At 39.9% G+C, this 22,503-nt stretch overlaps 2 protein-coding genes across 2 annotated transcripts; both read right to left on the reverse strand.

Annotated features, from left to right (window-relative positions):
• Positions 1-2,640: 2,640 nt before the first annotated feature.
• On the reverse strand, positions 2,641-11,096 carry LOC117659731 (vomeronasal type-2 receptor 26-like). The gene is made up of 4 exons (XM_034407772.3): positions 10,281-11,096; positions 7,673-7,891; positions 6,453-6,579; positions 2,641-3,539 (listed from the first exon to the last, which is right to left on the reverse strand). The coding sequence occupies exons 1-4, from the start codon at positions 11,094-11,096 to the stop codon at positions 2,641-2,643; spliced, it is 2,061 nt and encodes a 686-aa protein (XP_034263663.3).
• A 2,310-nt stretch (positions 11,097-13,406) lies between these two features.
• Positions 13,407-15,314, reverse strand: LOC148113767 (vomeronasal type-2 receptor 26-like). Its single transcript, XM_087893356.1, has 2 exons — positions 15,109-15,314; positions 13,407-13,782 (listed from the first exon to the last, which is right to left on the reverse strand). The coding sequence occupies exons 1-2, from the start codon at positions 15,312-15,314 to the stop codon at positions 13,407-13,409; spliced, it is 582 nt and encodes a 193-aa protein (XP_087749482.1).
• Positions 15,315-22,503: the final 7,189 nt, after the last annotated feature.

The raw sequence follows: 22,503 nt of genomic DNA on the forward strand, positions 1-22,503 counted from the left end.
CCAGACCAAACATAATTTCTAATTTTGGATTTTCCCCCTTACCAGAGGGAGGTCCCTTTTGGAGTATTGTGAAGCCATTACCATGGCAACTCCACTGTGCTGTACAGTAGAATACATTTTAAGGCACAATAGGCTATATCTTAACAGAATACCCCCCCGAGGGGTGTTAGGGGTGCCTTACCCCCACAGTATTTCTTTCCAGAGAGCAAATCATCTGTGTACCAAGTTTGGTTGAAATTGCTCAAGGCGTTCCAGAGTTATGCTGGAATACACACACACACACACACACACACACACACACACACACACACACACACACACACACACAGCCATTTATATATATGGCTTAGTGGTATTTATATAGATACCACTAAGATGGATTTGCTTAATATTGATAAAAGAGATTGTGCACTCTGCAAGGGGGGAGGGGAGAAGAACAATCAAAACTGGCATCACCACATTTCATTTGATGTGTATTCCTCATTGTTTGCCTGCTTATTGTCTTATAATACCTTATCAATCTCTGCACTCTGCAAGTGGGAAGGAACGAAAAAGAACATGTCAGGAAGGAAGGAAAGAAGGAAGGAAGGAAAAAGGACATGCGCTGGACAACTGTAATGGTGATCATATGCCATTGATGTTGCAAAGATAATAAATGCAGGCATTGGTTGTAAATTTATTTTTTCAACACTGTTGTACATATAAATAAGACAGTCGCTGTGTGATGATTACCTGTATCTATATTTTTCCATGGATTAATTGTTCCCTTGTATTGAACTCAGTCCTGAAAAATTAACATTACCTTCCCCCCAAAGAAGCACCAGCAACCTTAGTGAAAAAGGGGTCAAATTTATATATACAGTAGAACTTCTGGTCACGAACGCTTCTGACTACAACCAAATCAGGTTCCAACCAAAGAAATTACTCTTTATTTCGCAGCCAATTTCCCCTTCCATGCCATTTTTTTTTTGTAAGCGCCAAATTTCCAAAATTAGGTTCAGGTCATGACCAAATCAGGTTGCGACTAAAGTTATGGAACGAATTATGGTCGTAACCAGAGGTTCTACTGTACTTTATTTGTAGATGACCAAGCTGAACTTGAGGGCAGGGTCAAATGCATCATCAGTTTGGAATCGTTAAACCCTCATTAGAGACCAAATTCCACTCACCTTGAAGTCAATTGACTCTTATCTGGTGCCAGTTTGCTTTGACCATTAGTAGATCAGTTTCTGGTTAACAGGTAGCATGAAATGAAATTTTTTTGAACTCTGTTTTAGCTCCTGATTTCCTGAGCCTGAAATTATTAGCTATATGGATAATATATTTCCTAATAGATCTTACCTTTGGTACTTATTGAGTTTGGACAGAAATATTCAATTATTTTGACTTTTAAAGATGGCAAAGTCCACATTTTGGAAAGAGAGGATCATTAGTTTGAAAGAGTAAAAAGGCAATTGATGTTAACATTGAGCAGTCCTCTTTCAACATTTGGGGAAGGGATAAGTCACCAACTATTCCCAGTCAACAACTTGCAGCAGTGCCAAAATTCCACAACCAATTGCACTCTGATTCAGGTGACACTGAGAGCACAGATAAACTCCTCAGGAAGCTCAAACTGCCCAAGGAGCTGCTGATTCAGTTCTACAGAGGAATTATTGAGTCTGTCATCTGCACCTCTATAACTGTCTGGTTTGGCTCTGCAACCAAACAAGACAGACACAGACTTCAGAGGATAATTAGAACTGCAGAAAAAACTATTGCTACCAACCTGCCTTCCATTGAAGATCTGTATACTGCAGGAGTCAAAAAGAGGACTGTGAAAATATTTACAGACCCATCGCATCCTGGACATAAATTGTTTCAACTCCTACCCTCAAAACGACGCTATAGAGCACTGCACACCAGAACAACTAGACACAAGAACAGTTTTTTCCCTGAACACCATCACTCTGCTAAACAAACAATTCCGACAACACTGTCAAACTATTTATTAAGTCTGCACTACTATTAATCTTGTCATCATTTTCCTATCACCCATCTCCTCCCTTATGACTATACTACTGTATGACTGTATGACTATATGACTATACTACTGTAACCTTGTTGCTGGTATCCTTACGATTTATACTGAGTGTTTCCTAATATGATTTGATTGCTTATTTGTACCCTATGATTATCACTAAGTATTGTACCTTGTGATTCTTGATGAATGAATCCTTTCTTTTATGTACACCAAGAGCGTATGCACGAAGACAAATTCCTTGTGTGTCCAATCACACTTGGCCAATAAAGAATTCCCTCTCCCTCTCTCCCTTCCCCCCTCTCTTTTTCTCTCTCTCTCTGTCTCTCATATCTATCTCTCTATCTCTCTATCTCTCTATCTCTCTGTCTCTCTGTCTCTCTATCTCTCTATCTATCCCCTTGTGAGAGAGTGTTAAAGACCAGAAGGCAGCAAAGAAATGCAATCCTTCCATCTCCACTCCCACCATCCTATCAGAACCTATCCTTCCATCTCTCCACCATCACAACTGATGAAGTTTCTTGGATGAGAAATAAAACATTTCGTTCTTCTTCCTCAAGGAAAAAATAGTCCGGTTGTCTTTTGAAAAAGCACATTTGAGATTCAGCCTTGTTCTTGTTCTATTTCTTGTGTATTAAATGCTCTCTAGTGTTGAGCTCAGTCCTCCATATAATTATATAGATTTTGGGGATGAAGATGCATCCCAGTAAGCCAGCACTGGAAGACAAGATAGAGAAGATCTCCACAGCCACCATGTACTTCCCTTTGGTGCTCAGGTAAGTAGGGACAAAGGTCAGCCAAACACTACAGAAAACCAACATGCTGAAAGTAATGAACTTGGCTTCATTGAAACTGTCTGGTAACTTCCTGGCTAGGAAGGCCACAGTAAAGCTGAGAAGAGCCAAGAGGCCCATGTAGCCCAAGACACAGTAAAACATGGTGATGGAGCCTTCGTGACATTCCATTATGATTTCTCCATGGAGTGTCTCCATGTCCAAATTGGGAAATGGAGGAGAAGTACCCAGCCAAACAATACAAATACCTACTTGAATGGAGGAACAGAAGCAGACAATAGAATAGGCCAACTTTTGCCCCACCCATTTGTGGAATAGGCTTCCTGGTTTTGAGGCTAGGAATACTACAACGACCGTGATGGTTTTGGCCAAAATAGAAGAAATAGCAACAGTGAAGATGATGCCAAATGTCATTTGGCGGAGGACGCAGGTCGACTTATTTGGCTCTCCAATGAACAGAATTGAACAAAGGAAACAAAGGAGGAGAGAGATAAGGAGAACATAGGTGAGGTTACGATTGTTGGCTTTGACAATAGGACTATCCCTTTGCTTAATGAAGATCGCAAGGACAAGACCTGTAGTAAGAGAGAAAAAAAGACTCAAAGCAGCGAAAGTAATGCCCAAAGATTCTTCGAAAGTCAGAAAGTTCAGTTTCTTAGGAATACATTGTACCCGAGCTTCATTTGGAAAAAGATCCTTGGAGCAACCCTTACAATTTTCCGTGTCTGGAAATAGAAGAAGATAAGATTATTTGGAAAGAACACCAATCATCCTTTGGACTGGAAGCTACTTTATCTTGTGGTGCTTTGGAATTTATTTCATATCCTGTGGTAAACTGTATAGTCCATATTACCATATTGATAGTTATAGTTCATATCACCCCTTGCTCACCCATGCTCCATAGCGGCCCCTGCTGGCTGATGCTCTATAGCAGTGATGGTTAGCCTTTTTGCCATCACGTGCCAACAGCAGGGGGAGCGCAGGGGGGTCATGCGCATGCATGCCCACATCCATAATTAAATGCCCCCATGCCCCGCCCCCCCATGCATGCATGTGTGACCCCCCTATGCTCCCCCTACTTTTGGCACACAACGGCAAAAAGGCTCCAGAGCAGTGGTGGGTTGCTCCCAGTTTGCACTGGTTCACAAGAACCGGTAGTAAAAAATTTTAGTAGTTTGGAGAACCGATAATAACATTGGCTGGCCACGACCCCGAACCGGTCCCCGGCCTGGTTGCTGCTCGCTTACCCCGCCCACCTCATGAGAGGCCTTTTTTAAAAAAAAACTTTTAAAAGCATTTTTTCTTTGGCTGAAAAAATGCTTTTAAAAGTTAAAAAAAAAAGCCTCTGACGATCGTGCACCTCAGCTGGGATCGTCAAAGGCTTCTGAAAGTATTTTCTTCTACAACCTCTTCAGCCGAAGAGATTGTAGGAAAAAAAATCCCTTTAAAAGCGTCTGGCGATCCCAGCAGATTTGCCTGATCATTAGAGACTTCTAAAAGCATTTTTTTCTGCAACCTCTTAAGGTTGTAGAAAAAATGCTTTTAAAAGTTAAAAAAAAAAAGTTGACCACGTCCACCCAGTCACATTACCCCCCCCCAAGACACACTCACAAAATAAGCCACACCCACAGAACCGGTAGTAAAACATTTTAGAACCCACCCCTGCTCCAGAGGCTTTCTTGGAGCCTGGGTAGGGTGAAAACAGCCTTCCTCACCCTCCTGGAAGCTCTCCGGAGGCTGGAAATGACCGGTTTCCCAACTTCCAGTGGGCTTGGAAGGCCTGTTTTTCACTCTCCCCAGGCTCCAGAGGCTTTTTTGGAGCCTGGGGAGGGCAAAAACGGCCTTCCCTATATCCACCCCTGCTGGAGGCTGGAAATGGCTCATTTCCCGACTTCCGGTGGGCCCGGAAAGCCCAAAAATCAGCTGGCCGGTGAGTGAATGTGCGCTGGAGCTGAGCTCTGGCAACACTCGCATGCCCACAGATATGGCTCCGCGTGCCACCTGTGGCACGCATGCCATAAGTTTGCCATCATGGCTCTATAGCATCAATTCCAACCTGCTTATATTCCAAAGTACCTGCTTGCAATGCCTATTCATCTGCAACCCTTAACTGCTGTCTTGTTTTCTTGAAACTGCAGTCATGTTTGGTCCTTTCTTAATGACCCACATGGTTTCTGGGTTACAATAGTAACTGGGACTACTGAGATCAGAATGGGACAACTTGCTGTGGGTAATTCGCTGTGGCCAACTCAGCATGGGACAATTCACCATGGCCAACTTGACCTGGGACAACCCACTGTTGTCAGGGTTCTGATTGATGCCCTAATTAAATCATGAGCCTCGAGCTAAGCTTAAAAAAAATCCAGGTATTTATTAGGAGCTTCATGTCAGCACGTACTGAAGTGAAGCCAGCTCTGACCCTAAGTAATTTAGCCCCAATCATGACCCTGTTTCCCCCCTCCCCCCAGGGTATGTCATCAACCACATTTGCCAACTGAGCAATTTCTTGGGTTGTAGAGGTCATTCCCCTCTGGCTGCTGTGGGTAACCTTGGGATACAGCCCTGAGAGAGATAAGTCTAGAATGTGCATCTGTCTTTGGCTGCTGTGCCGTTTCACTGGTTTCCCATCCCCACTGGCCTATGGCAACTCGAGAGAGGTCAGGGATGCTTTGCGAGTTGACAACAGTAGGAAAATTCAACAATTCAATTCAACTATTTAAAATAATTTTAAAATTATTTTAATTTGTCATTTCCATTTCATTTTGTCACTACCTTTCCATCCTCTCTTTAATGATTCTACTCCAAGATTTCTTTAATCTTAGTATAAGTCTTGTTCTGTAGTGAATTGTCCTGCAGTGAGTTGGCAGAAATGAGTTGGCCATGATGAGGTGGCCCTGATGAATTGTCCTAGACCCCCTGAGATTACCATTGATAAGTGGTGCAGGTTTTTTTTTTTAATTTGATTTATATGCCGCCCTTCTCCGGAGACTCAGGGCGGCTTACAATGCGTTAAGCAATAGCCTTCATACTTTTTGTATATTTATACAAAGTCATCTTATTGCCCCCACAAACTGGGTCCTCAATTTACCTACCTTAGAAAGGATGGAAGGCTGAGTCAACCTTGAGCCTGGGGAGAATTGAACTCGCAGTAATTGCAGGCAGCTGGATGTTAAATGCTGCCTTAGGAGGCATTAGCCTCCTACGCCACTCAGGCTCCTTATGTTATGTGATATTGTGCTTGTGCTGGGATTGATATGATTTAGTCATATCAATCCCAGTCCCAATTATCATTTCAATGTTAGGACTACCTATACTGACATTCCTTCTTTTCCTATGCCAATTACATGGTCACAAGGATTCCACCATAATGGTCCTATCTGAAATTCTTCATTCTCCTTTTCATGCTACCTTGGTTCTGGATCATGTAATTTTTGATGGATATCCATATCTTGCTTTAGCATGTACAGAAATACAGACACACCAATGGATACTCACATAAAAAGTGCTAATGCACATGTGCATTTAAATAAATTGATTACTGTATTATTACAATTAAAAATAAATATTAAAATGCACTGTAAAATGTGCAGTTATGATAAAATAATGTGGCAGTTTTATTTTTATCTTATTTTTCTTACCCATCTCACTTGAGATCATTCTTTCTGGACATGGAGCACAATCATAGCAGCAAAAATTTTTCCCTTCCTTCTTTGTCTTTCGGTATCCAGGTGGACAAGGGTCATTGCATAAGGAAAGAGGTGGCACCTATTTAAAAATAGGAAGGGGCCATTATTAGAAAGACAGTCTTTGAATTTCCTTTATGGTAAATGAATTCCCAGTATTTAACATTTATAAGCACGTGGATGGACTAGATATTGGGAGAGCAATTGAGGCATATAGGTAGTCATATTTTAGTGATTGGAATTGGTGACTTGATCGTTAAGCAAAGCAGACACTAAGTGAAAAGTCCCATGAGTATGGCTACGCTTATTATTTTATTTCAGGTTTCTTTTGCTTTACAGTATCAGAAGAATGTGAATCTAACAACTGGCTGAGCCCAGACAATGGGGAAGATTTCTGGAACTAGACTAAGTAGAAAGTCAGGTAAAAGGACAAATCTTATAGCCTTCTCCCTACCATTCCATTGCCCTTGGAATAATTGGCAAGAACAGAAGTATTGTTTGTATTTACATTCATTGGGGAGAAAGGGATTGCAAGAGAGTAAGCAGGCACACAATAAGGAATACACATCCATGTATTAATGGTAAACGTGGCTGAGAGGCATCGTGAAGGTCATAAATGCAGGTTTTGCTTGCAAACTTACTTTTTCATCATTGTAACTGCATGTAATTGCAAACAGTCACTATCTGAGGCAACTGCTTAACAAGGACTATGGTCAGAATACTTATGTCCATAGAAAGTTTGTTTTAACTCAAGTCCCTTTAACTTTCACGCACACAATTCAGGAATGAAATATCACATTTTTGCCTTGGCTAGTGCAAAGGATTGCCTGTTCATTGATTTGCTGATTGATTGATTGATTCATATTTATTCATTCATTCACTTAATTTGCACACTGCCACTACCCAATGACTCTGAGTACTTAGCCATATTTGCTTTCTGCAATACAATACAAATGCTAAATAAATAAAAAAAAAAAACTAGCAATAATTAGCCTGCAGAAATGATTCATTTTTTTCAAAGTCACTTTGAAGTGACTTTGGAGAGGTATTCTTACCAGCTCTTATTTAAAACTATATCTCTTATATGCTGATTTGTGACACATGGGAAGTCTAAGCATGTGACACAGGTTATGCATGAATTCTGTCAGTGAAGATCATGCCATTGAGACACCCACCTGAGTGAATTTTTGGTTCCACTGGATTTGGTCCTTCTTAATCATGAAGGTTTTCATTGGGGCGTCTAGCTCCCCAACTTGGACTTTTACATAAGATTTATTTGGGAATGTGACCAAGTTCATAATGTCAAATCCAGCTACTAATTCACCCTGTTGATTGAATGTAATTTCATCTCTAGCACTGTTGTTGAATGAAATCCTCTGCAGAAATGAATGTAGCTAATAAGAGACAGAGTGGGATACGGTATGAAAAGAAGTGAAAAGAGTATTATTAAAGAACTACTATTTCCAATAATTTATCTGGATGGATTAAGATGTCTATTTCCTACCAATAAAAGAGAAAAGTTAAAAAAAAAAACCAGTTACTGATGAGTAGCATTTAGCTTTTTAGGTGCTACTTCTGGAAATGAATCAGTTGTGATGCATATCACTTGATTTCTCTACTATGAGATCTCAATTGTTTAAGGAATGTTAAGATTACCATATAATGAGGAATAGAAAATGAACAGAGGAAAAAAGTCTACATTAATATACATAAGCATAATTCTATTTTGTTCCTCTAAACCCCAAACTCATGGAATTACACTTCTAACTTTCCTACATTTAGAATGGCAAAAGGATGGGAATTTCTAATCATATGTAAAAAAAAATTCTGGGTTTAGATAGGGCTGGGTTCTTTCCTATCTTCCTGTCTAACCAGGAAGATTATTCTGTATGAATTCTGATTGTTTTCCCCCAAGTAAGTTCTTTCAAACCACTCTACCAAAATAAGACTGCTGAAGTGTAGCAAATAAACACGGGATAACATGCTTAGTGCTTTCAATACTATACAGGTAGTCCTTAGGTCATAACTATTTGTTCAATGACTGTTCAAAAGTGTTTAATAGGGGGGGGGACTGATGACAGATCCTTGGAGTCCCAACCATTTCAGCATCTCTGTGATGACATTATCATGATGTGGCTTCTTGGTGCTCAGCTTGCGATCATAATGTTACAGTGAGTGTTCTGTCCCAGAGCACAGATCCCAAAGAACTTCGGATCCCAAAGAACACAGCACACACAAACTCTATACAAAGCTTATTTTACCCAAATAACTCAGTCTTCAACCAAAGGCTGTTAATAAACTGTCTTAACAGCCTACCAGAATTCTAAGATAAGGTAATCACTGTCTTACTAGAGTTGGCAAAAAGCCCAGAAGCAATTCTGCAGAGAATCCAGACGCGAAGGAGAGTGAACTAAAGTTGTTCCCTACAGTTTGCTGCAAGCGGTGTTCCTCCTTAAATAGGCTAAGGGAGTGGCCAATTAGCCCCAAGCCTTACTCTCGAGGAGACCTCCTCCTGAGGAACCACTCCTGCCTTTGGGCAGCTCGCGCGCCCGTGCATTGAGAAGAGGCTTCTCCTCTTCGTCCTCTTCACTTAAAGGAGCTTCTGGAGGTTCTGACTGAATCCCTGCCTCTGGTACCACATCTTCTCCAGCCTCCTCACTGTCCAACTCGAGCGCCAGCTGCACAGGCTGCTGACGCAGCACCACTCCAGCCTCGTCATTGTCAGAATCAGCTACAATCTGCACAGGCTGCTGACGGGCCACAACAGTGAGTTACAAGGGCATACAAAACCTTTGCCAGACCAATTCTCGAATACAGCTCATCTGCCTGGAATCCATACTGTATATCAGACATTAATACAATTGAGTGGGTCCAGAGGTATTTCATCAGAAAAGTACTCCACTCCTTTACTCACAATAGAATCCATTATGCTACCAGGCTTGAAATTTTGGGCTTGGATAATCTGGAACTGTGCCGCTTGCTGTCTGATCTAAGCATAGTACAGAAAATTGTCTGCTACAACATCTTACTTGTTAACAACTTCTTCAGCTTCAAGCTCAATAATACACAGGCAAACAATCGATACAAACTCAAGGTAAACCGTGCCAAACTCAATTGCAGAAAATACAACTTCAGCAACAGAGTGGTCAACGCCTGGAATGCTTTACCCGACTTGATTGTTACATCCTCAAAACCTCACAGCTTCAACCTTAAACTGTCTACCTTGGACCTCACCCCATTCCTAAGAGGTTTGTAAATAAGGCATGCATAAGCACACCAGCCTGCCTACCATCCTTCTCCTACTGTCCCCATTTATTTGTATTCATTTCTTTTGTTCATGTCCATGTTCATATGCATACCTGCAATCTTGTACATGTTTGACAAACTAAAAATAAATAAATAAATAAATAACATGTGATCATGATTTCTGTCATTCCCTACTGGTTTCCAAGCAAGCAGATCAATGGGGAAGCCAGCAGGAATTTAGAAGTTGCAATCATGCGAGGGCCTGGCTTTACAACATGCTTAGTCTTCATTTTAATGATGGCAACTAGAACTGCCAGAATTGCTGTCGTTGAGCAATAAAATCATGTGATATTTGGTTTATGACAATGTCCCATTGTGGCAAGGCCTTGGTTCATTTGTCAATATAACCTGACAAATAGCTGTAATCTTTGAACAAACTATTGTAATTAACTAAGAAGAGTTGCAATGAGAAATTTGATATTGTACTATTCTATTATATTGATGGAGAGAATTCCAGGCAAATTTCATAAACTTTACCTTCCAGGGGTATATATTCTGGAATGACTCCTTGGCTTCTTCCCGCCTAACTCTGTGCTTCAAACTAGATGTATGAGCAGCATGTAAAGAATGTGCCAAAGCATGAACCGCATTGTAAATGCTGTAGCTGTGGCCAGTTATGCTCATTTCAAAATAAAATGCAGAGAGATCTTCCAGCCTCTCATCCCCAGTGCATGCCTCATCGATGTTTCTCGCTTGGTCAGAATTAGGATCATAGCAGTCAAAAGCTTGCTCCCAGAAATGTTTGATAAAGCCGTTTCCCTTTGCATTAGCAAGCTTGATCTTTTGAAGAAATTTTTGGAAGCCCAAAATCTGTTTGGAGTGAATTGCAAAGGAAAGAGCCCCATGGAACATCTGGATATTAAGTCCTTTGTGCACAGTATGCAATGTGAAATCTATCTGCGCAGTTGTGATCCATAATTTTCCTGTAGAGATTTTCTCTTTATGTTCGGAATCGGTTGGAAAGAGACTTGTGGCTACTGCAATAGATGCTACCCATATAAAGGCTATAGTTTCCCCATATACAATGACTGCATTGGCTTTTTTCTCTGTAAATATGTGAATATGTCTCACTATTTGGTCCACCATTTGGAGAAAGTCACCAAAATGCATAATTTTGTCAAGTCTCTCGGCAAACTCTAAACAGATTTTATTCTGCAAAAGCTTTTGCTCCAGAGACCTTGAGAAATGTTCTCCAGCTTCATCGTCTATGGTGATGAGTCCTACCCATTTCCACCTGAAATGTAGAAGGAGCTGGATTAAACCCTCATACTGAAGGACTTCATTTGGCACCATACGATAGAAGGAAGGGAAATGTGATTCGGTAGTGACTTTAGATTCAAATGACCCATAAGAAATCTAGGGGAAGAAAAGAATGAAACATGAGAATGAGAAAGGAACACAATGGGAATAGTTAGATTTATTTTATATACTTTAAACTTTAAAGGAGAGAGAAGTGGAGGAGCCTCTTCTCAATGTTTGAGCACGCAGGGCTGCCAAAAGGTAGGAGTGGCTACTCAGGAGGAGGAGGTCTCCTCGAGAGTAAGGCTTGAGGATAATTGGCCACTCCCTTAGCCTATTTAAGTCACACGCCTTTAGTAAGTTTCTTGCTGGAAACAACTTGTAATTATCAGAGCATTTTTGGAAAAGTCTTATCGTATCTTGTTTTCTGGACTGGTTGTCAACCTTTGCCGGACTTTGGTTTATTCTTGCTACTTAATAAATTTGATAAGGACCGTTGGTGTGTGTCAATATCCTCGGGAATCTGGAGCTGGGGCAGAACATTAGGTTAGAAAATCAGGAGACTGTGAATTCTAGTTCTGCTTGAGATATAAAGCCAGTTGGGTGATCTCAGGCCCGTCACTCTCTCTCAGCCCTAGGAAGCAGGCAATGGCAAACCATTTTTGAAATCTTGTCAGGGAAACTGTAGGATCTTCTCAAGGAAGTCATCAGAGGTCAAGACTGACTTGAAGGCGCGCGCGCGCACACACACACACACAGCCAAGAACAAAAAAAACAAGAAATCCTTTATTGCAACTTTTTGTATTCCTCTTTATTAAGGAACCATTTTCATTTTATTTGCCCCACTGAAATCAAGTAAAAAAGCAGATCTTTTTCGAATTCTAATTTCCCCTCTTATTATTATATAAGACTGTGTATTCTATTAATTAGAATTTGCATGAAATAAATAATGAAAGATTATAATTCAATATGAATGTGTATGTTTGCTAAATATAATAAATATGATTAAAAATATTTTATTTGTATTAAAATGTATGACAGGTGGAATATGGTGATTGACATAAAAATAACATACTTGAAATAATGAAGGAGTATAAGTTGAACAAGCAAATAATGGAAGATTTTAATTTAACATAAATGTTTGTATTTTTATTAGAATTATATAAGCTTGCTAAATGTAATAAATCTGATTAATAATATTCTATTTGTATTAAAAGATATGACACTTGGAATAGGGTGATTGGCATAAAAATGACACATTGAAATATTGAATAACTAAATAATGAAAGATTATAATTTAATAAAAATATGTATATTATTAATAGAATTATATAAACTTGTTAAATGAAACAAACACAATTAATACTATTTTATTTGTATCAAAATGTATGACATTCAGGCGCCACACTGTTGAGGCATTGATATGTTTGTAAAAAATAAAAAATGAAAAACTTTTTTAAGAAAGCAGATCTTTTTCTTCTACATCTATGTAAAATTTTGATTTAAGAGCATAGACAATGTATTTTTCCCCTCACATATATCAAGAGTAAATTATTTTTTCTATTTAGTTGAAACCCAGATGATTTGTTACTGAAAGTAGTATTCAGATTTAATCATCTATGGATGATGTCCACTGGAACCAAGTTAATTATGACTTCTTACAAAAATAAAAAAGTCTATATTACAACCACATTTTCTGGATATAACTATATCCTTAATACAGTAGTGGCCAAAATTGTGGAAACCGTTTGGGGAAAGTGTATTTTCTAAAACTAGCTAATAACACCACTTTTTTTTGGAGTAGTACCATAAAATTATATATCAATGGAAAGATAATTTAATCAAGAATGTAATGCAATAACTTTTAGGAAGGATTTGCTATTAGAATAGCAGTTGCAGTATAAAGAAGAAAAGTGAAACACATAGAAAAAATTATCACCATAGAAAAAACGAGATAAACAAAAATGATCATCATGTCAGTTAATACTTAGTTGGGTAACCTTTAGCATGAATTATGGCCTTACAATGTCTTCCCATGGAGTGAACCAAGTCTTTTAGTTCTGCAGCTGTTCTAATGTGAAACCATGATGGAATGATTGCTTCTATTAACTGGGTTTTATTGCTGGGTCGCTTCTGACTAACAAGTTTCTTTAGTCGGCTCCATAGATTTTCAATTGGGTTAAAGTCTGGGCTATTCCCAGACCATTCCAGCAGTGGAATATGGTTTTCATGAAACTCCCCAAAAACCCTCAAAAATACACTTTTCCCCAAAGATTTCCACAATTTCCACAATAAGTGAAATAATACTGGAATTCCACATTTTATTCTGGCTTTTGTATTTTTTATTCATTTATGCATCTTATTTTAAATCATTGGGATGATTATAAGAAGCAGCAAACAGAGGGAATGATCTATGATTGATACTTCAACTGATACATTAGATCCTACCTGCGGAATTTTATAAAGGTGAAAAATATCTGCCATGCATGAAGATGTATCAGAACTCAATCCTCCAATGATCCCTACAACTTTTCTTTTAGTTTGACATATGTAATTGGGGACAATCGTATGGAATTTGAAGAGCAGATCCAGGCAACTTTGATAGGTCATCTTTGATTCAGAGTAGCTGTCATAGATGTGGAATCCAAGAGTAACATTTGGCAAGATCTGTTGATTCTCATTGATCTCATTAATGGCAAACACTAAGGCCAAGACGTGTTGGTAGAACTTTGTCACCACGCTGAAAATAAAGCAACCTGCCTTCATAAAATAGTTCTATCACATTTTATCTCTCTGAATGCGATGGGAAAAGCCCAGCCTAACAAAGAAAGTTTTGTGGCATTTTTATTGGACTAAGGGATTTCCCTTTAAGATTACATTTCCCGGAATCCATATAGACTTCTACATTTTAATGAAGTACTAGACATTTTATTCTCCTTTGGTGCTCTTTGAGGTTGGTGCCTTTTTGCAAATGTTTCATTACCCAAACTAAATAATATCATCAGTGCTGGTCCGGGATAAGGGCTACAACTAATGATGTTACTGTCAGGTTTCGATACTATCTCAAAACTATCTCTAGTTTGGGTAATGAAACATCTGTACGAAAACAACCAAGCTCAGAGAGCACCAAAGACCCCTCTTTCAATACTGAGCTGCAAATGTTCTCCTTTGTTGCTATTTTATTTTCCATTCGTCATATGAATTTAATTTTAGATGCTGTCGCTAAAGAAAAAATGTAATTAATTAGGAACAAATGGAGAGCAAGAGAATGAAACTGATCAACTGCATACATTCTATTTAAGAAGCCTGGATAAGCTGGAAAAGAGGAGATGACATCAATCTTTAAAGATGTAAATTTGTCTTGTTAGAAGAGAGCACTTGCCTTCATGCACATGCAAAAAAAGAGATTGCCTCTGTGTTAACATTTTCCCTTAAAAATTGAGATTTTCTGTTCAGTCTCTGGTTCAGTCGCTAAATGTTGTAAATCAATCAGTCAATCTGTCCGTCTACTCATCTATCCATCTATCCATCTCATCTATCCATCCATCCAGGGGTAGTATTCACTTACCTTCCCTACCGGTTTGCAAATGTGAACCAGTCCTAACTGGCTGAATACCAGCTCTGCATCCACCCACCCACCCACCCATCTATCTATCTATCTATCTATCTATCTATCTATCTATCTATCTCTAATCTATCTCTAAATAAAGATAAAATAGAACTGAGGTCTCCTTGGTGCTCTCTGAGTTTAGACTCCGAGATACAAATATTCTCCATTTAGTGGTATGATAGGACTATCTACAACAGGGCTGTCAAACTAATGGCCGGCGGGCCAGATACGCTATGTGTTGGCCACGCCCACACCCAGTTTAGCAAAGGGGGAAAATACATCATGTGACGATGCCATGAGTTTGACACCCTGATGTACAAGAGATACAAATATTCTCATTTAGTTTTATGATAGAACTATCTACACGATACTGTAACTAGAAATTTTAATTAAGAGGAACCATTTGATTAAAACCAAAACTAATAGTATATATTAGGGGAGGAAACAAATACTTACAGTGAAATTTGAATTGACTCCCGAGAAGGGTACTGGGTGAAAGAAAATTTAGGGAACAGATAATGAACATGTGACACCATTCCACCAATGAGGAGCTCCCCTGCCTGGTACCATTCATGCTGAATACGAAGGCCATCAGTTCTAGTGCATTTAATTGTTTGTGCTTTGATTGCTCTTTGGGACAGCAGCATGATTACAATCTTCATCAACCATTGGGCAAAAATTCTACCAAATCTTGTATCTTTCAAACTATGAGGAAGCACCATTTCTGGTATCTCTGGATCTTATATTAAGATAAGCTGGCTTTAAGCTTTAGCAAAGCATTTTCTTTGGCCAAAACGCTTCTTAAAAGACTCACTACATAAAGAGACTGAAAGGATCAAAGTCCCTGACAACTATTCTGCCCAACTGTAACCGTTCTTTATCTCCATTGAAAACTTCATTGCTGGATGTTTTGTTCAGTTAAAAGCCACTAGAGTTTTGATGTGGTAAACTAATTACAGTATTTTTGACAACTGAAGGGAAATTAAGGTGTGATGTCTTTCATGCTTAAGTAAACATGTTGATTGATAGAACATTCAAAGGAACTTATTTTGCTTACAGAATTATTGCAACCATGCCAACATTCCAGAATGAACTATAGTAATATCTTGGATGGGTAGAACGACAGGTTTTTTCTGGATCAGGGTGCCTAAGGGTTGGCTTCTTGGCAAACAAGGTCTTTAACTTATCGAATGCCCGTTGGCACTCTAAAGTCCAGTTTAGGGGTTGGCTAAGCCATGGTTATTGCAGACCCGCTCCCCCCCATCTTCAATAGTTCCATAATGGGCAGGCGATTTCAGTAAAGGGGGGGGGATGAACTGTCGATAGAAGTTTGCAAACCCAAAGAAATTATGATAGCCTGGGGTAGAAATTTTGGTTATCCAATTGAGCTTGAAAAATGGCAACAACTATGGGAAAGGAATTATAAATTAACAATGTCCACAGCATATAAGGAAAATCAATATAAAATGTTTTATAGATGGCATATGCCACCAGAGAAGTTAGCAAAAATGTTTAAAGATAAATCAGATAAGTGCTAGAAATGTCATCAAACACCAAGATCTTATTATCATATGTGGTGGACTTGTCCCGAAGCAAAAAATTACTGGTACAAGATAAAAATCTGGCTGGAAGAAATGATACAACAATGTATTAAATTTAAACCAGAGTTGTTCCTACTGGGTATCTTTCCAGAAAAAATTAGTAAGGAAAATGTATATTTGATTATACATGTAATAACAGCTGCAAATGTTTGTTTGTCTTAAAAAAAAATTACCAAAAAAAGAAGAAGAAGAAGAAGTTTGTGAACCCCAGGAAGCTCTGAAGCTCCTTTCTGGTGCGTGGGGTCTGCCAGTCTAGGACCACTTTGACTTTGGCTGGATCCACCTCCACCCCCTCATTTGACACTCAGTAGCCCAGGTAGTCCAGGCGGGTCTTATGGAATTCACATTTTGACAGCTTTGCATACAGTTAAGCCATGAGGAGTTTTTTCAGGACCTGGTGCACCAGTTTGATGTGATCTTCTAGGGCAGTGATGGTGAACTTTTTAGGCACCGAGTTCCAAAAAGGGAGTGCGCGCATCAGGGCTGCAACCCAGAAGAGGAGCTGCCCAGGGTGCATGCGTGCACCCAAAAATGAACTTCCAGTTTCAGCTACTGAACTTCTGGTTTCAGCCAGCTACTCTTCTAGGTTTCTGACACACATGCACACACGACGATCAGCTGGCCAGCACACATGCTCACACAGGAAAATGGAAGACCAGCTCTTCTAGTTCCCAGCACTGCCGCATGCAAAAAGATCAGCTGATTGTCATGTGCGCATGTCCGTCAGAAACCTGGAAGACACCATGTGTACCAGGCGATATGGCTCCGAGTGCCACTTCAGGAATGTGTGCCATAGGTTCGCCATAATGGTTCTAGGGTTTCGGTGAAGATCAAAATGTTAACCAAGTATATGAGGACTCCTTTGTATAGGTGCTCATGCAGCACCTCATTTATTAATTGCATGAAGACTGTGGGGGGTCCCCTGTAGTCTGAAAGGCATTACCTTGAATTGAAAGTTGCCTAAAGGGCAGTTAAAGGCAGTCTTCCATTCATCACCTTCTTTGATTCACACTCAATAGTATGCCTCCCACAGGTCTAGCTTGGTGAACATCTTTCCTTTTGTCAGGTGGGTGTTGTGGTTCACCAGAAGCCTGTGGAGCTGGCACTGGAGTCAGACAGAGATGCAGCTGAGGAAGTACATGGGCCAGTCCTGGAGGCTGGGGAAGGCCTGGATGAGGGCTCTGCGTCAGAGGCAGAGATGGGGCCAGGACCAACGGGGAGTGATATGTGGACTCTGGAGCCTCCAGAGGCTGACAATGGCAGGGGAATAGGAGGAGCCTGTTCCTAGTGCATGTATGAGAAGTGCTGCCAGAAAGCAAGAGCAGCTATAGCAAAGAGGATGATTCAGGAGTAGGGCCAAGAGATGATTGGCCCCTCCCATAAGGCTTAAAAGACCGCAATGGCTCTTGGGCTCTTTGTAGGAAAACAACGTTGATAGTCTTGCTACACTTATTTCTTGTCGGCATCTTCTGCTTTTGAACTTTTGCCAAGAGAAGCCTTGGGCAGTTTGCCCAATTATACCAAGATTGGTGATTAGACTGAAGAATTTGTGTTATGAAGAGTTTGTTTTAATTTAGTTTGGACTATGCTGAGAATGAGTTAATTCACAGCTGTTCTAATAAAGTCTGTTTGTTTTGGAACTGTTTGCATCGATTACTACTTACTTGGGCCTGGGTCACAATAGTGGGCTAGCATGTCCTTCATGAGGAGCAGGGGATAGCTGTTTTCCACACACACTGCATTAATTCCTCTATAGCAATATCTCAATTCCAAATGTTCCAGAAAAAGACTGAATTTTGTCAAATGGACAAATTACCAGAGGAAAATATGGTAGACTGCCCCAGAAATGAAGAAGTTTGGGAGATCAGGAAGATGTCATGGATACATGCCTATGGTTACCTTATAGGTAATAGCTACCAGACCTTCAGTGTCCCTTTCCAACTCTGTTGTTCTGTCATACTGTTATTAAAAAGTCCATGCAAGCTTTTGGAAACACTATGGAGGTATTTTGTGTTTCAGTACCTACCCTATAATTTTTGGATGTCCAATTAAAGCACCAACTGGATATGACCCCACTTAGCATCGAAGTACAGAAAAGGTCAGCAGGATCTTGTCAGGTTTTTAAAAAGGTTTTTATTGCCTTTTGTTATTCAAGTAATATTACCTGCCAAGGTTTTATATTCCTCCATGTTCCAATGGTCTGTGGTTGACTCTGGTTGAGTACATTGCATGTAAGGTATGAGCCAATGCATAGACAGCATTATAGATACTATGACTAAGCATGCTCATTTCAAAGTATGGTGCAGGAAGATCCTTTAAGGTTTTCTTTCTATTACATGGTAGAAAGGCGAGACTTAACACATTGATTTTGAAAAGGAAACAGTTGAATGCTTGTGACCAGAATTCATGGATAAAACCATCTTTTTCTTCCCAAAAGGGATTGACAGTCTCAAGAAATTGTTGAAAACCTTGAATTTGCATTGCGTGAATGTTGAAAGAAAGAGCTCCATGGAAGATTTGGGGTTTAACATCAATAATCTTTTGAAAGTGAAATAAAGTGAAATCAATTTGGGCTGTAGTAACCCATACCCTTTTTGGACTGTCCTTCTCCTTTTCCCATGGGAATATATATTGCATGGTCTGAGTTGTTTGTATAGCGACTGCCAACCAAATAATGGATGCAGTTTCTCCATGAACAAGGACAACTTTAGCTGTACTTAGCATAAAATTCTTCAAAATGTCCATTCTCTCAAAGATCATTGTACCTATTTCATCAAAAAAATAGATATGTTTTGTCAACCTTTCTGAGAAAGCTGGACAGATTCCTTTCTGTAGAAGCATTTGCTCAACTGTCCATAAGAAATATGTTCCACTCTCATCATCTGTAGCCATGAGTCCAAGCCATCTCCATTGGAAATACAGAAGCAATTGGACAAGTCCTTGGTACTGAAGTAATTCACTGGGAACCATACGGAGAAAAGGAGCAGAATGGATCCAATCATTGGATGCTGGTTGAAATGAGCCATATGAAATCTAAAAAGAAAAAAGAAAAAAAGTGAAAATTTCAGAGTTCAAACAGGGATTCTAGGTCCCCACCACCACCTCAGGTGTCATTGCTTTATTGGTTGATTTAAGCACATATTTTCTTATCCAGAAATGCCAGTACAAGCCTGTCAATGAAGACTCTCAGTTATCTGGACAAAAGTGTCTGAAGGTTGAATCATGACAACTGGACATTTTTATTGAGTAAGGGTAAAGGTAAAGGTTCCCCTCGCACATATGTGCTAGTCGTTCCCGACTCTAGGGTTCGGTGCTCATCTCCGTTTCAAAGCCGAAGAGCCAGCACTGTCCAAAGATGTCTCCATGGTCATGTGGCCGGAATGACTAAATACCAAAGGTGCACGGAATGCTGTTACCTTCCCACCAAAGGTGGTCCCTATTTTTCTACTTGCATTTTTTTACATGTTTTCAAACTGCTAGGTTGGCGGAAGCTGGGACAAGTAACGGGAGCTCACCCCGTTACGCAGCACTAGGGATTTTGAACCACTGAACTGCTGACCTTTCGATCGACAAGCTCAGTGTCTTAGCCACTGAGCCCTTTATTGATTAGCTAGAGTCATTTTGATACTCATCCAGTTGTTTGCCCTTGCTTTCTTTATCCAGAAAATAGATATATTTTGTCAATCTTTCTGAGAAAGTTCGACAGATTCCTTTCTGTTGAAGCATTTGCTCAACTGTCTGTAAAAAATAAGTTCCACTCTCATCATTCTCAACTTTCTTTTTTCAGCAAGCCGGGCTGGCTTAACATATTTTTAAAATATTTTTAATTGGTTTGTTATTTTAAATTAATATATATCCTTTTAATTGTTTTTAATGTTTTTAATGTTTAATTGTATGTTTTTATCTGGCTGTACACCGCCCTGAGTCCCTCGGGAGAAGGTGCGGTATATAAATTTGAAATAAAATAAAAAATAAAATAAAATCATCTATAGCCATGAGTCCTATCCACCTCCATTGGAAATACAGAAGTAATTGGGCAAGTCCTTGGTACTGAAGTAATTCTACTGATAACCATGTGTTGAAAAGGAGAAAAACTGACCTGATCATTGGTTGTTGTTAGTCGCGAAGTCATGTCCGACCCATTGCGTCCCCGTGGACAATGTTCCTCCAGGCCTTCCTGTCCTTTACCATCCCCCATAGTCCATTTAAGCTCACACCGACTGCTTCAATGACTCCATCCAGCCACTTCATTCTCTGTCGTCCCCTTCTTCTTTTGCCCTCAGTCGTTCCCAGCATTAGGCTCTTCTCCAGTGATCATTGGATGCTGGTTTAAATGAGCCATATGAAATCTTCTCAAAAGTTAAAAAAAAAATGAAAATATTGGAGTTCAAAGAAGGATTCTAGTTTGTTATTTCTCATGAATCATTGGTTCATTGATTGATTTAAGCATGTCTTTCCTTATCCAGAAATGTTAATGAAGTGGCATATACAGAAGAGTAAAATGTTATCAAAAAGGATTTAATAATAATAATAATAATAATAATAATAATAATAATAATAATAATAATAATAATAATAATAATAATAATTTTATTTCTATACCGCCCTTCTCCCGAAGGACTCAGGGCGGTGTACAGCCTATTTAAAAACACAGACAAAACAATAATATAAAATTTAAAATAATTAAATAAGTGGCTCAAATTTAAAACCCCAATAAATTTAAATACCCCAATTTAAAACTATTGTGTTGATTGTCCGGCCTGGCGGAACAACAGGGTCTTCAATGCGCAGCGAAACACCTGGAGGTCGGAGATCTTACGAATTTCCGGGGGCAGTTCGTTCCACAGGGCTGGGGCTCCCACAGAGAAGGCCCTCCCCCTGGGCGTCGCCAGCCGACATAACTTGGCTGATGGCACCCTGAGGAGACCCTCTCTGTGGGAACGAACTGGTCGGTGGGAGGCTATTGGTGGCAGAAGACGGTCTCGGAGGTACCCGGGTCCTATGCCATGGAGTGCTTTAAAGGTGGTAACCAACACCTTGAATCGCATCCGGAAGACCACCGGGAGCCAGTGCAGCTCGCGCAGGAGGGGTGTCACATGGGCATAACGGGTTGCGCCCATAACCACCCGCGCGGCCGCATTCTGGACCAGTTGGAGCCTCCGAGTGCTCTTCAAGGGGAGCCCCATGTAGAGAGCATTACAATAGTCCAACCGGGAAGTAACAAGGGCATGAGTGACCGTGCGCAGGGCGTCCCGATCCAGAAAGGGCTGCAACTGGTGAATCAGGCGAACTTGATAAAAGGCCCCCCTGGCCACGGCCGTCATATGCTCTTCTAAAGACAGTCGCGCGTCCAGGAGGACACCCAGATTGCGAGCCCTCTCCGTGGGGGGCAAAGATTCACCCCCAATAGTCAGCGATGGCACCTGCTGACTATATCGGGGCACCAGAAGCCACAGCCACTCGGTCTTGGAGGGGTTGGGTCTGAGCCTGTTCTTCCCCATCCAGACCCGCACGGCCTCCAGGCAGCGGGACATCACATCAAGGGCATCGTTGGGGTGGTCTGGGGTGGAGAAACAAAGAAGATGGGAAGGTGATCTGATTAACTGAACTAAACACTGAATAAACAGATATAGCTGTAATTGGTGACAACAATAACAGTAATTTATTGTAATTTTTATGTTTAATTTTTATCTGAAAAGTTTCCAAATACAAACGTTATTTAAAGAACAGTTCCTTGCCCCTTGGTGAATAATTCCAAAATATATTCACCAAGGGGCAAGGAACTGTTCTTTAAATAACGTTTGTATTTGGAAACTTTTCAGATAAAAATTAAACATAAAAATTAAATTAAACAACAGAAGAACAAAAAAGACATAAAAATGAAGTAGTATATTAAAAGTTTCATATTTTATGTTTTCACATGTAGCAGTTTTAGCAGTTAAAGCAGTAATTTGAAAAGAATAACTTTCTAAAATTGTACACGGATAGTATAAATTTTGACATATCTGCTACATCTGAAACTGAACTGAAGAAAAAACTGAAATGTCAGATTGGCATAAGTATTCAGACCCTTCTCTTAATATTTTGTTCAAGCACCTCTAGCACCAATTACAGCCTCGAGTAGTAATTATCTACAATTATCTATAGACTTTTAGCTATGCAATTTGGGATGAACACCCTTCGAATGGTGTGGGAGTATGAATGGATTTCCAGAAAAATTGCAGACTACAGGAACCATTAGCACTACTCA

This window comes from Pantherophis guttatus, chromosome 4 (genome assembly GCF_059756535.1).
Source record: "Pantherophis guttatus breed Tessera chromosome 4, ASM5975653v1, whole genome shotgun sequence".
Taxonomy (NCBI): domain Eukaryota; kingdom Metazoa; phylum Chordata; class Lepidosauria; order Squamata; family Colubridae; genus Pantherophis; species Pantherophis guttatus.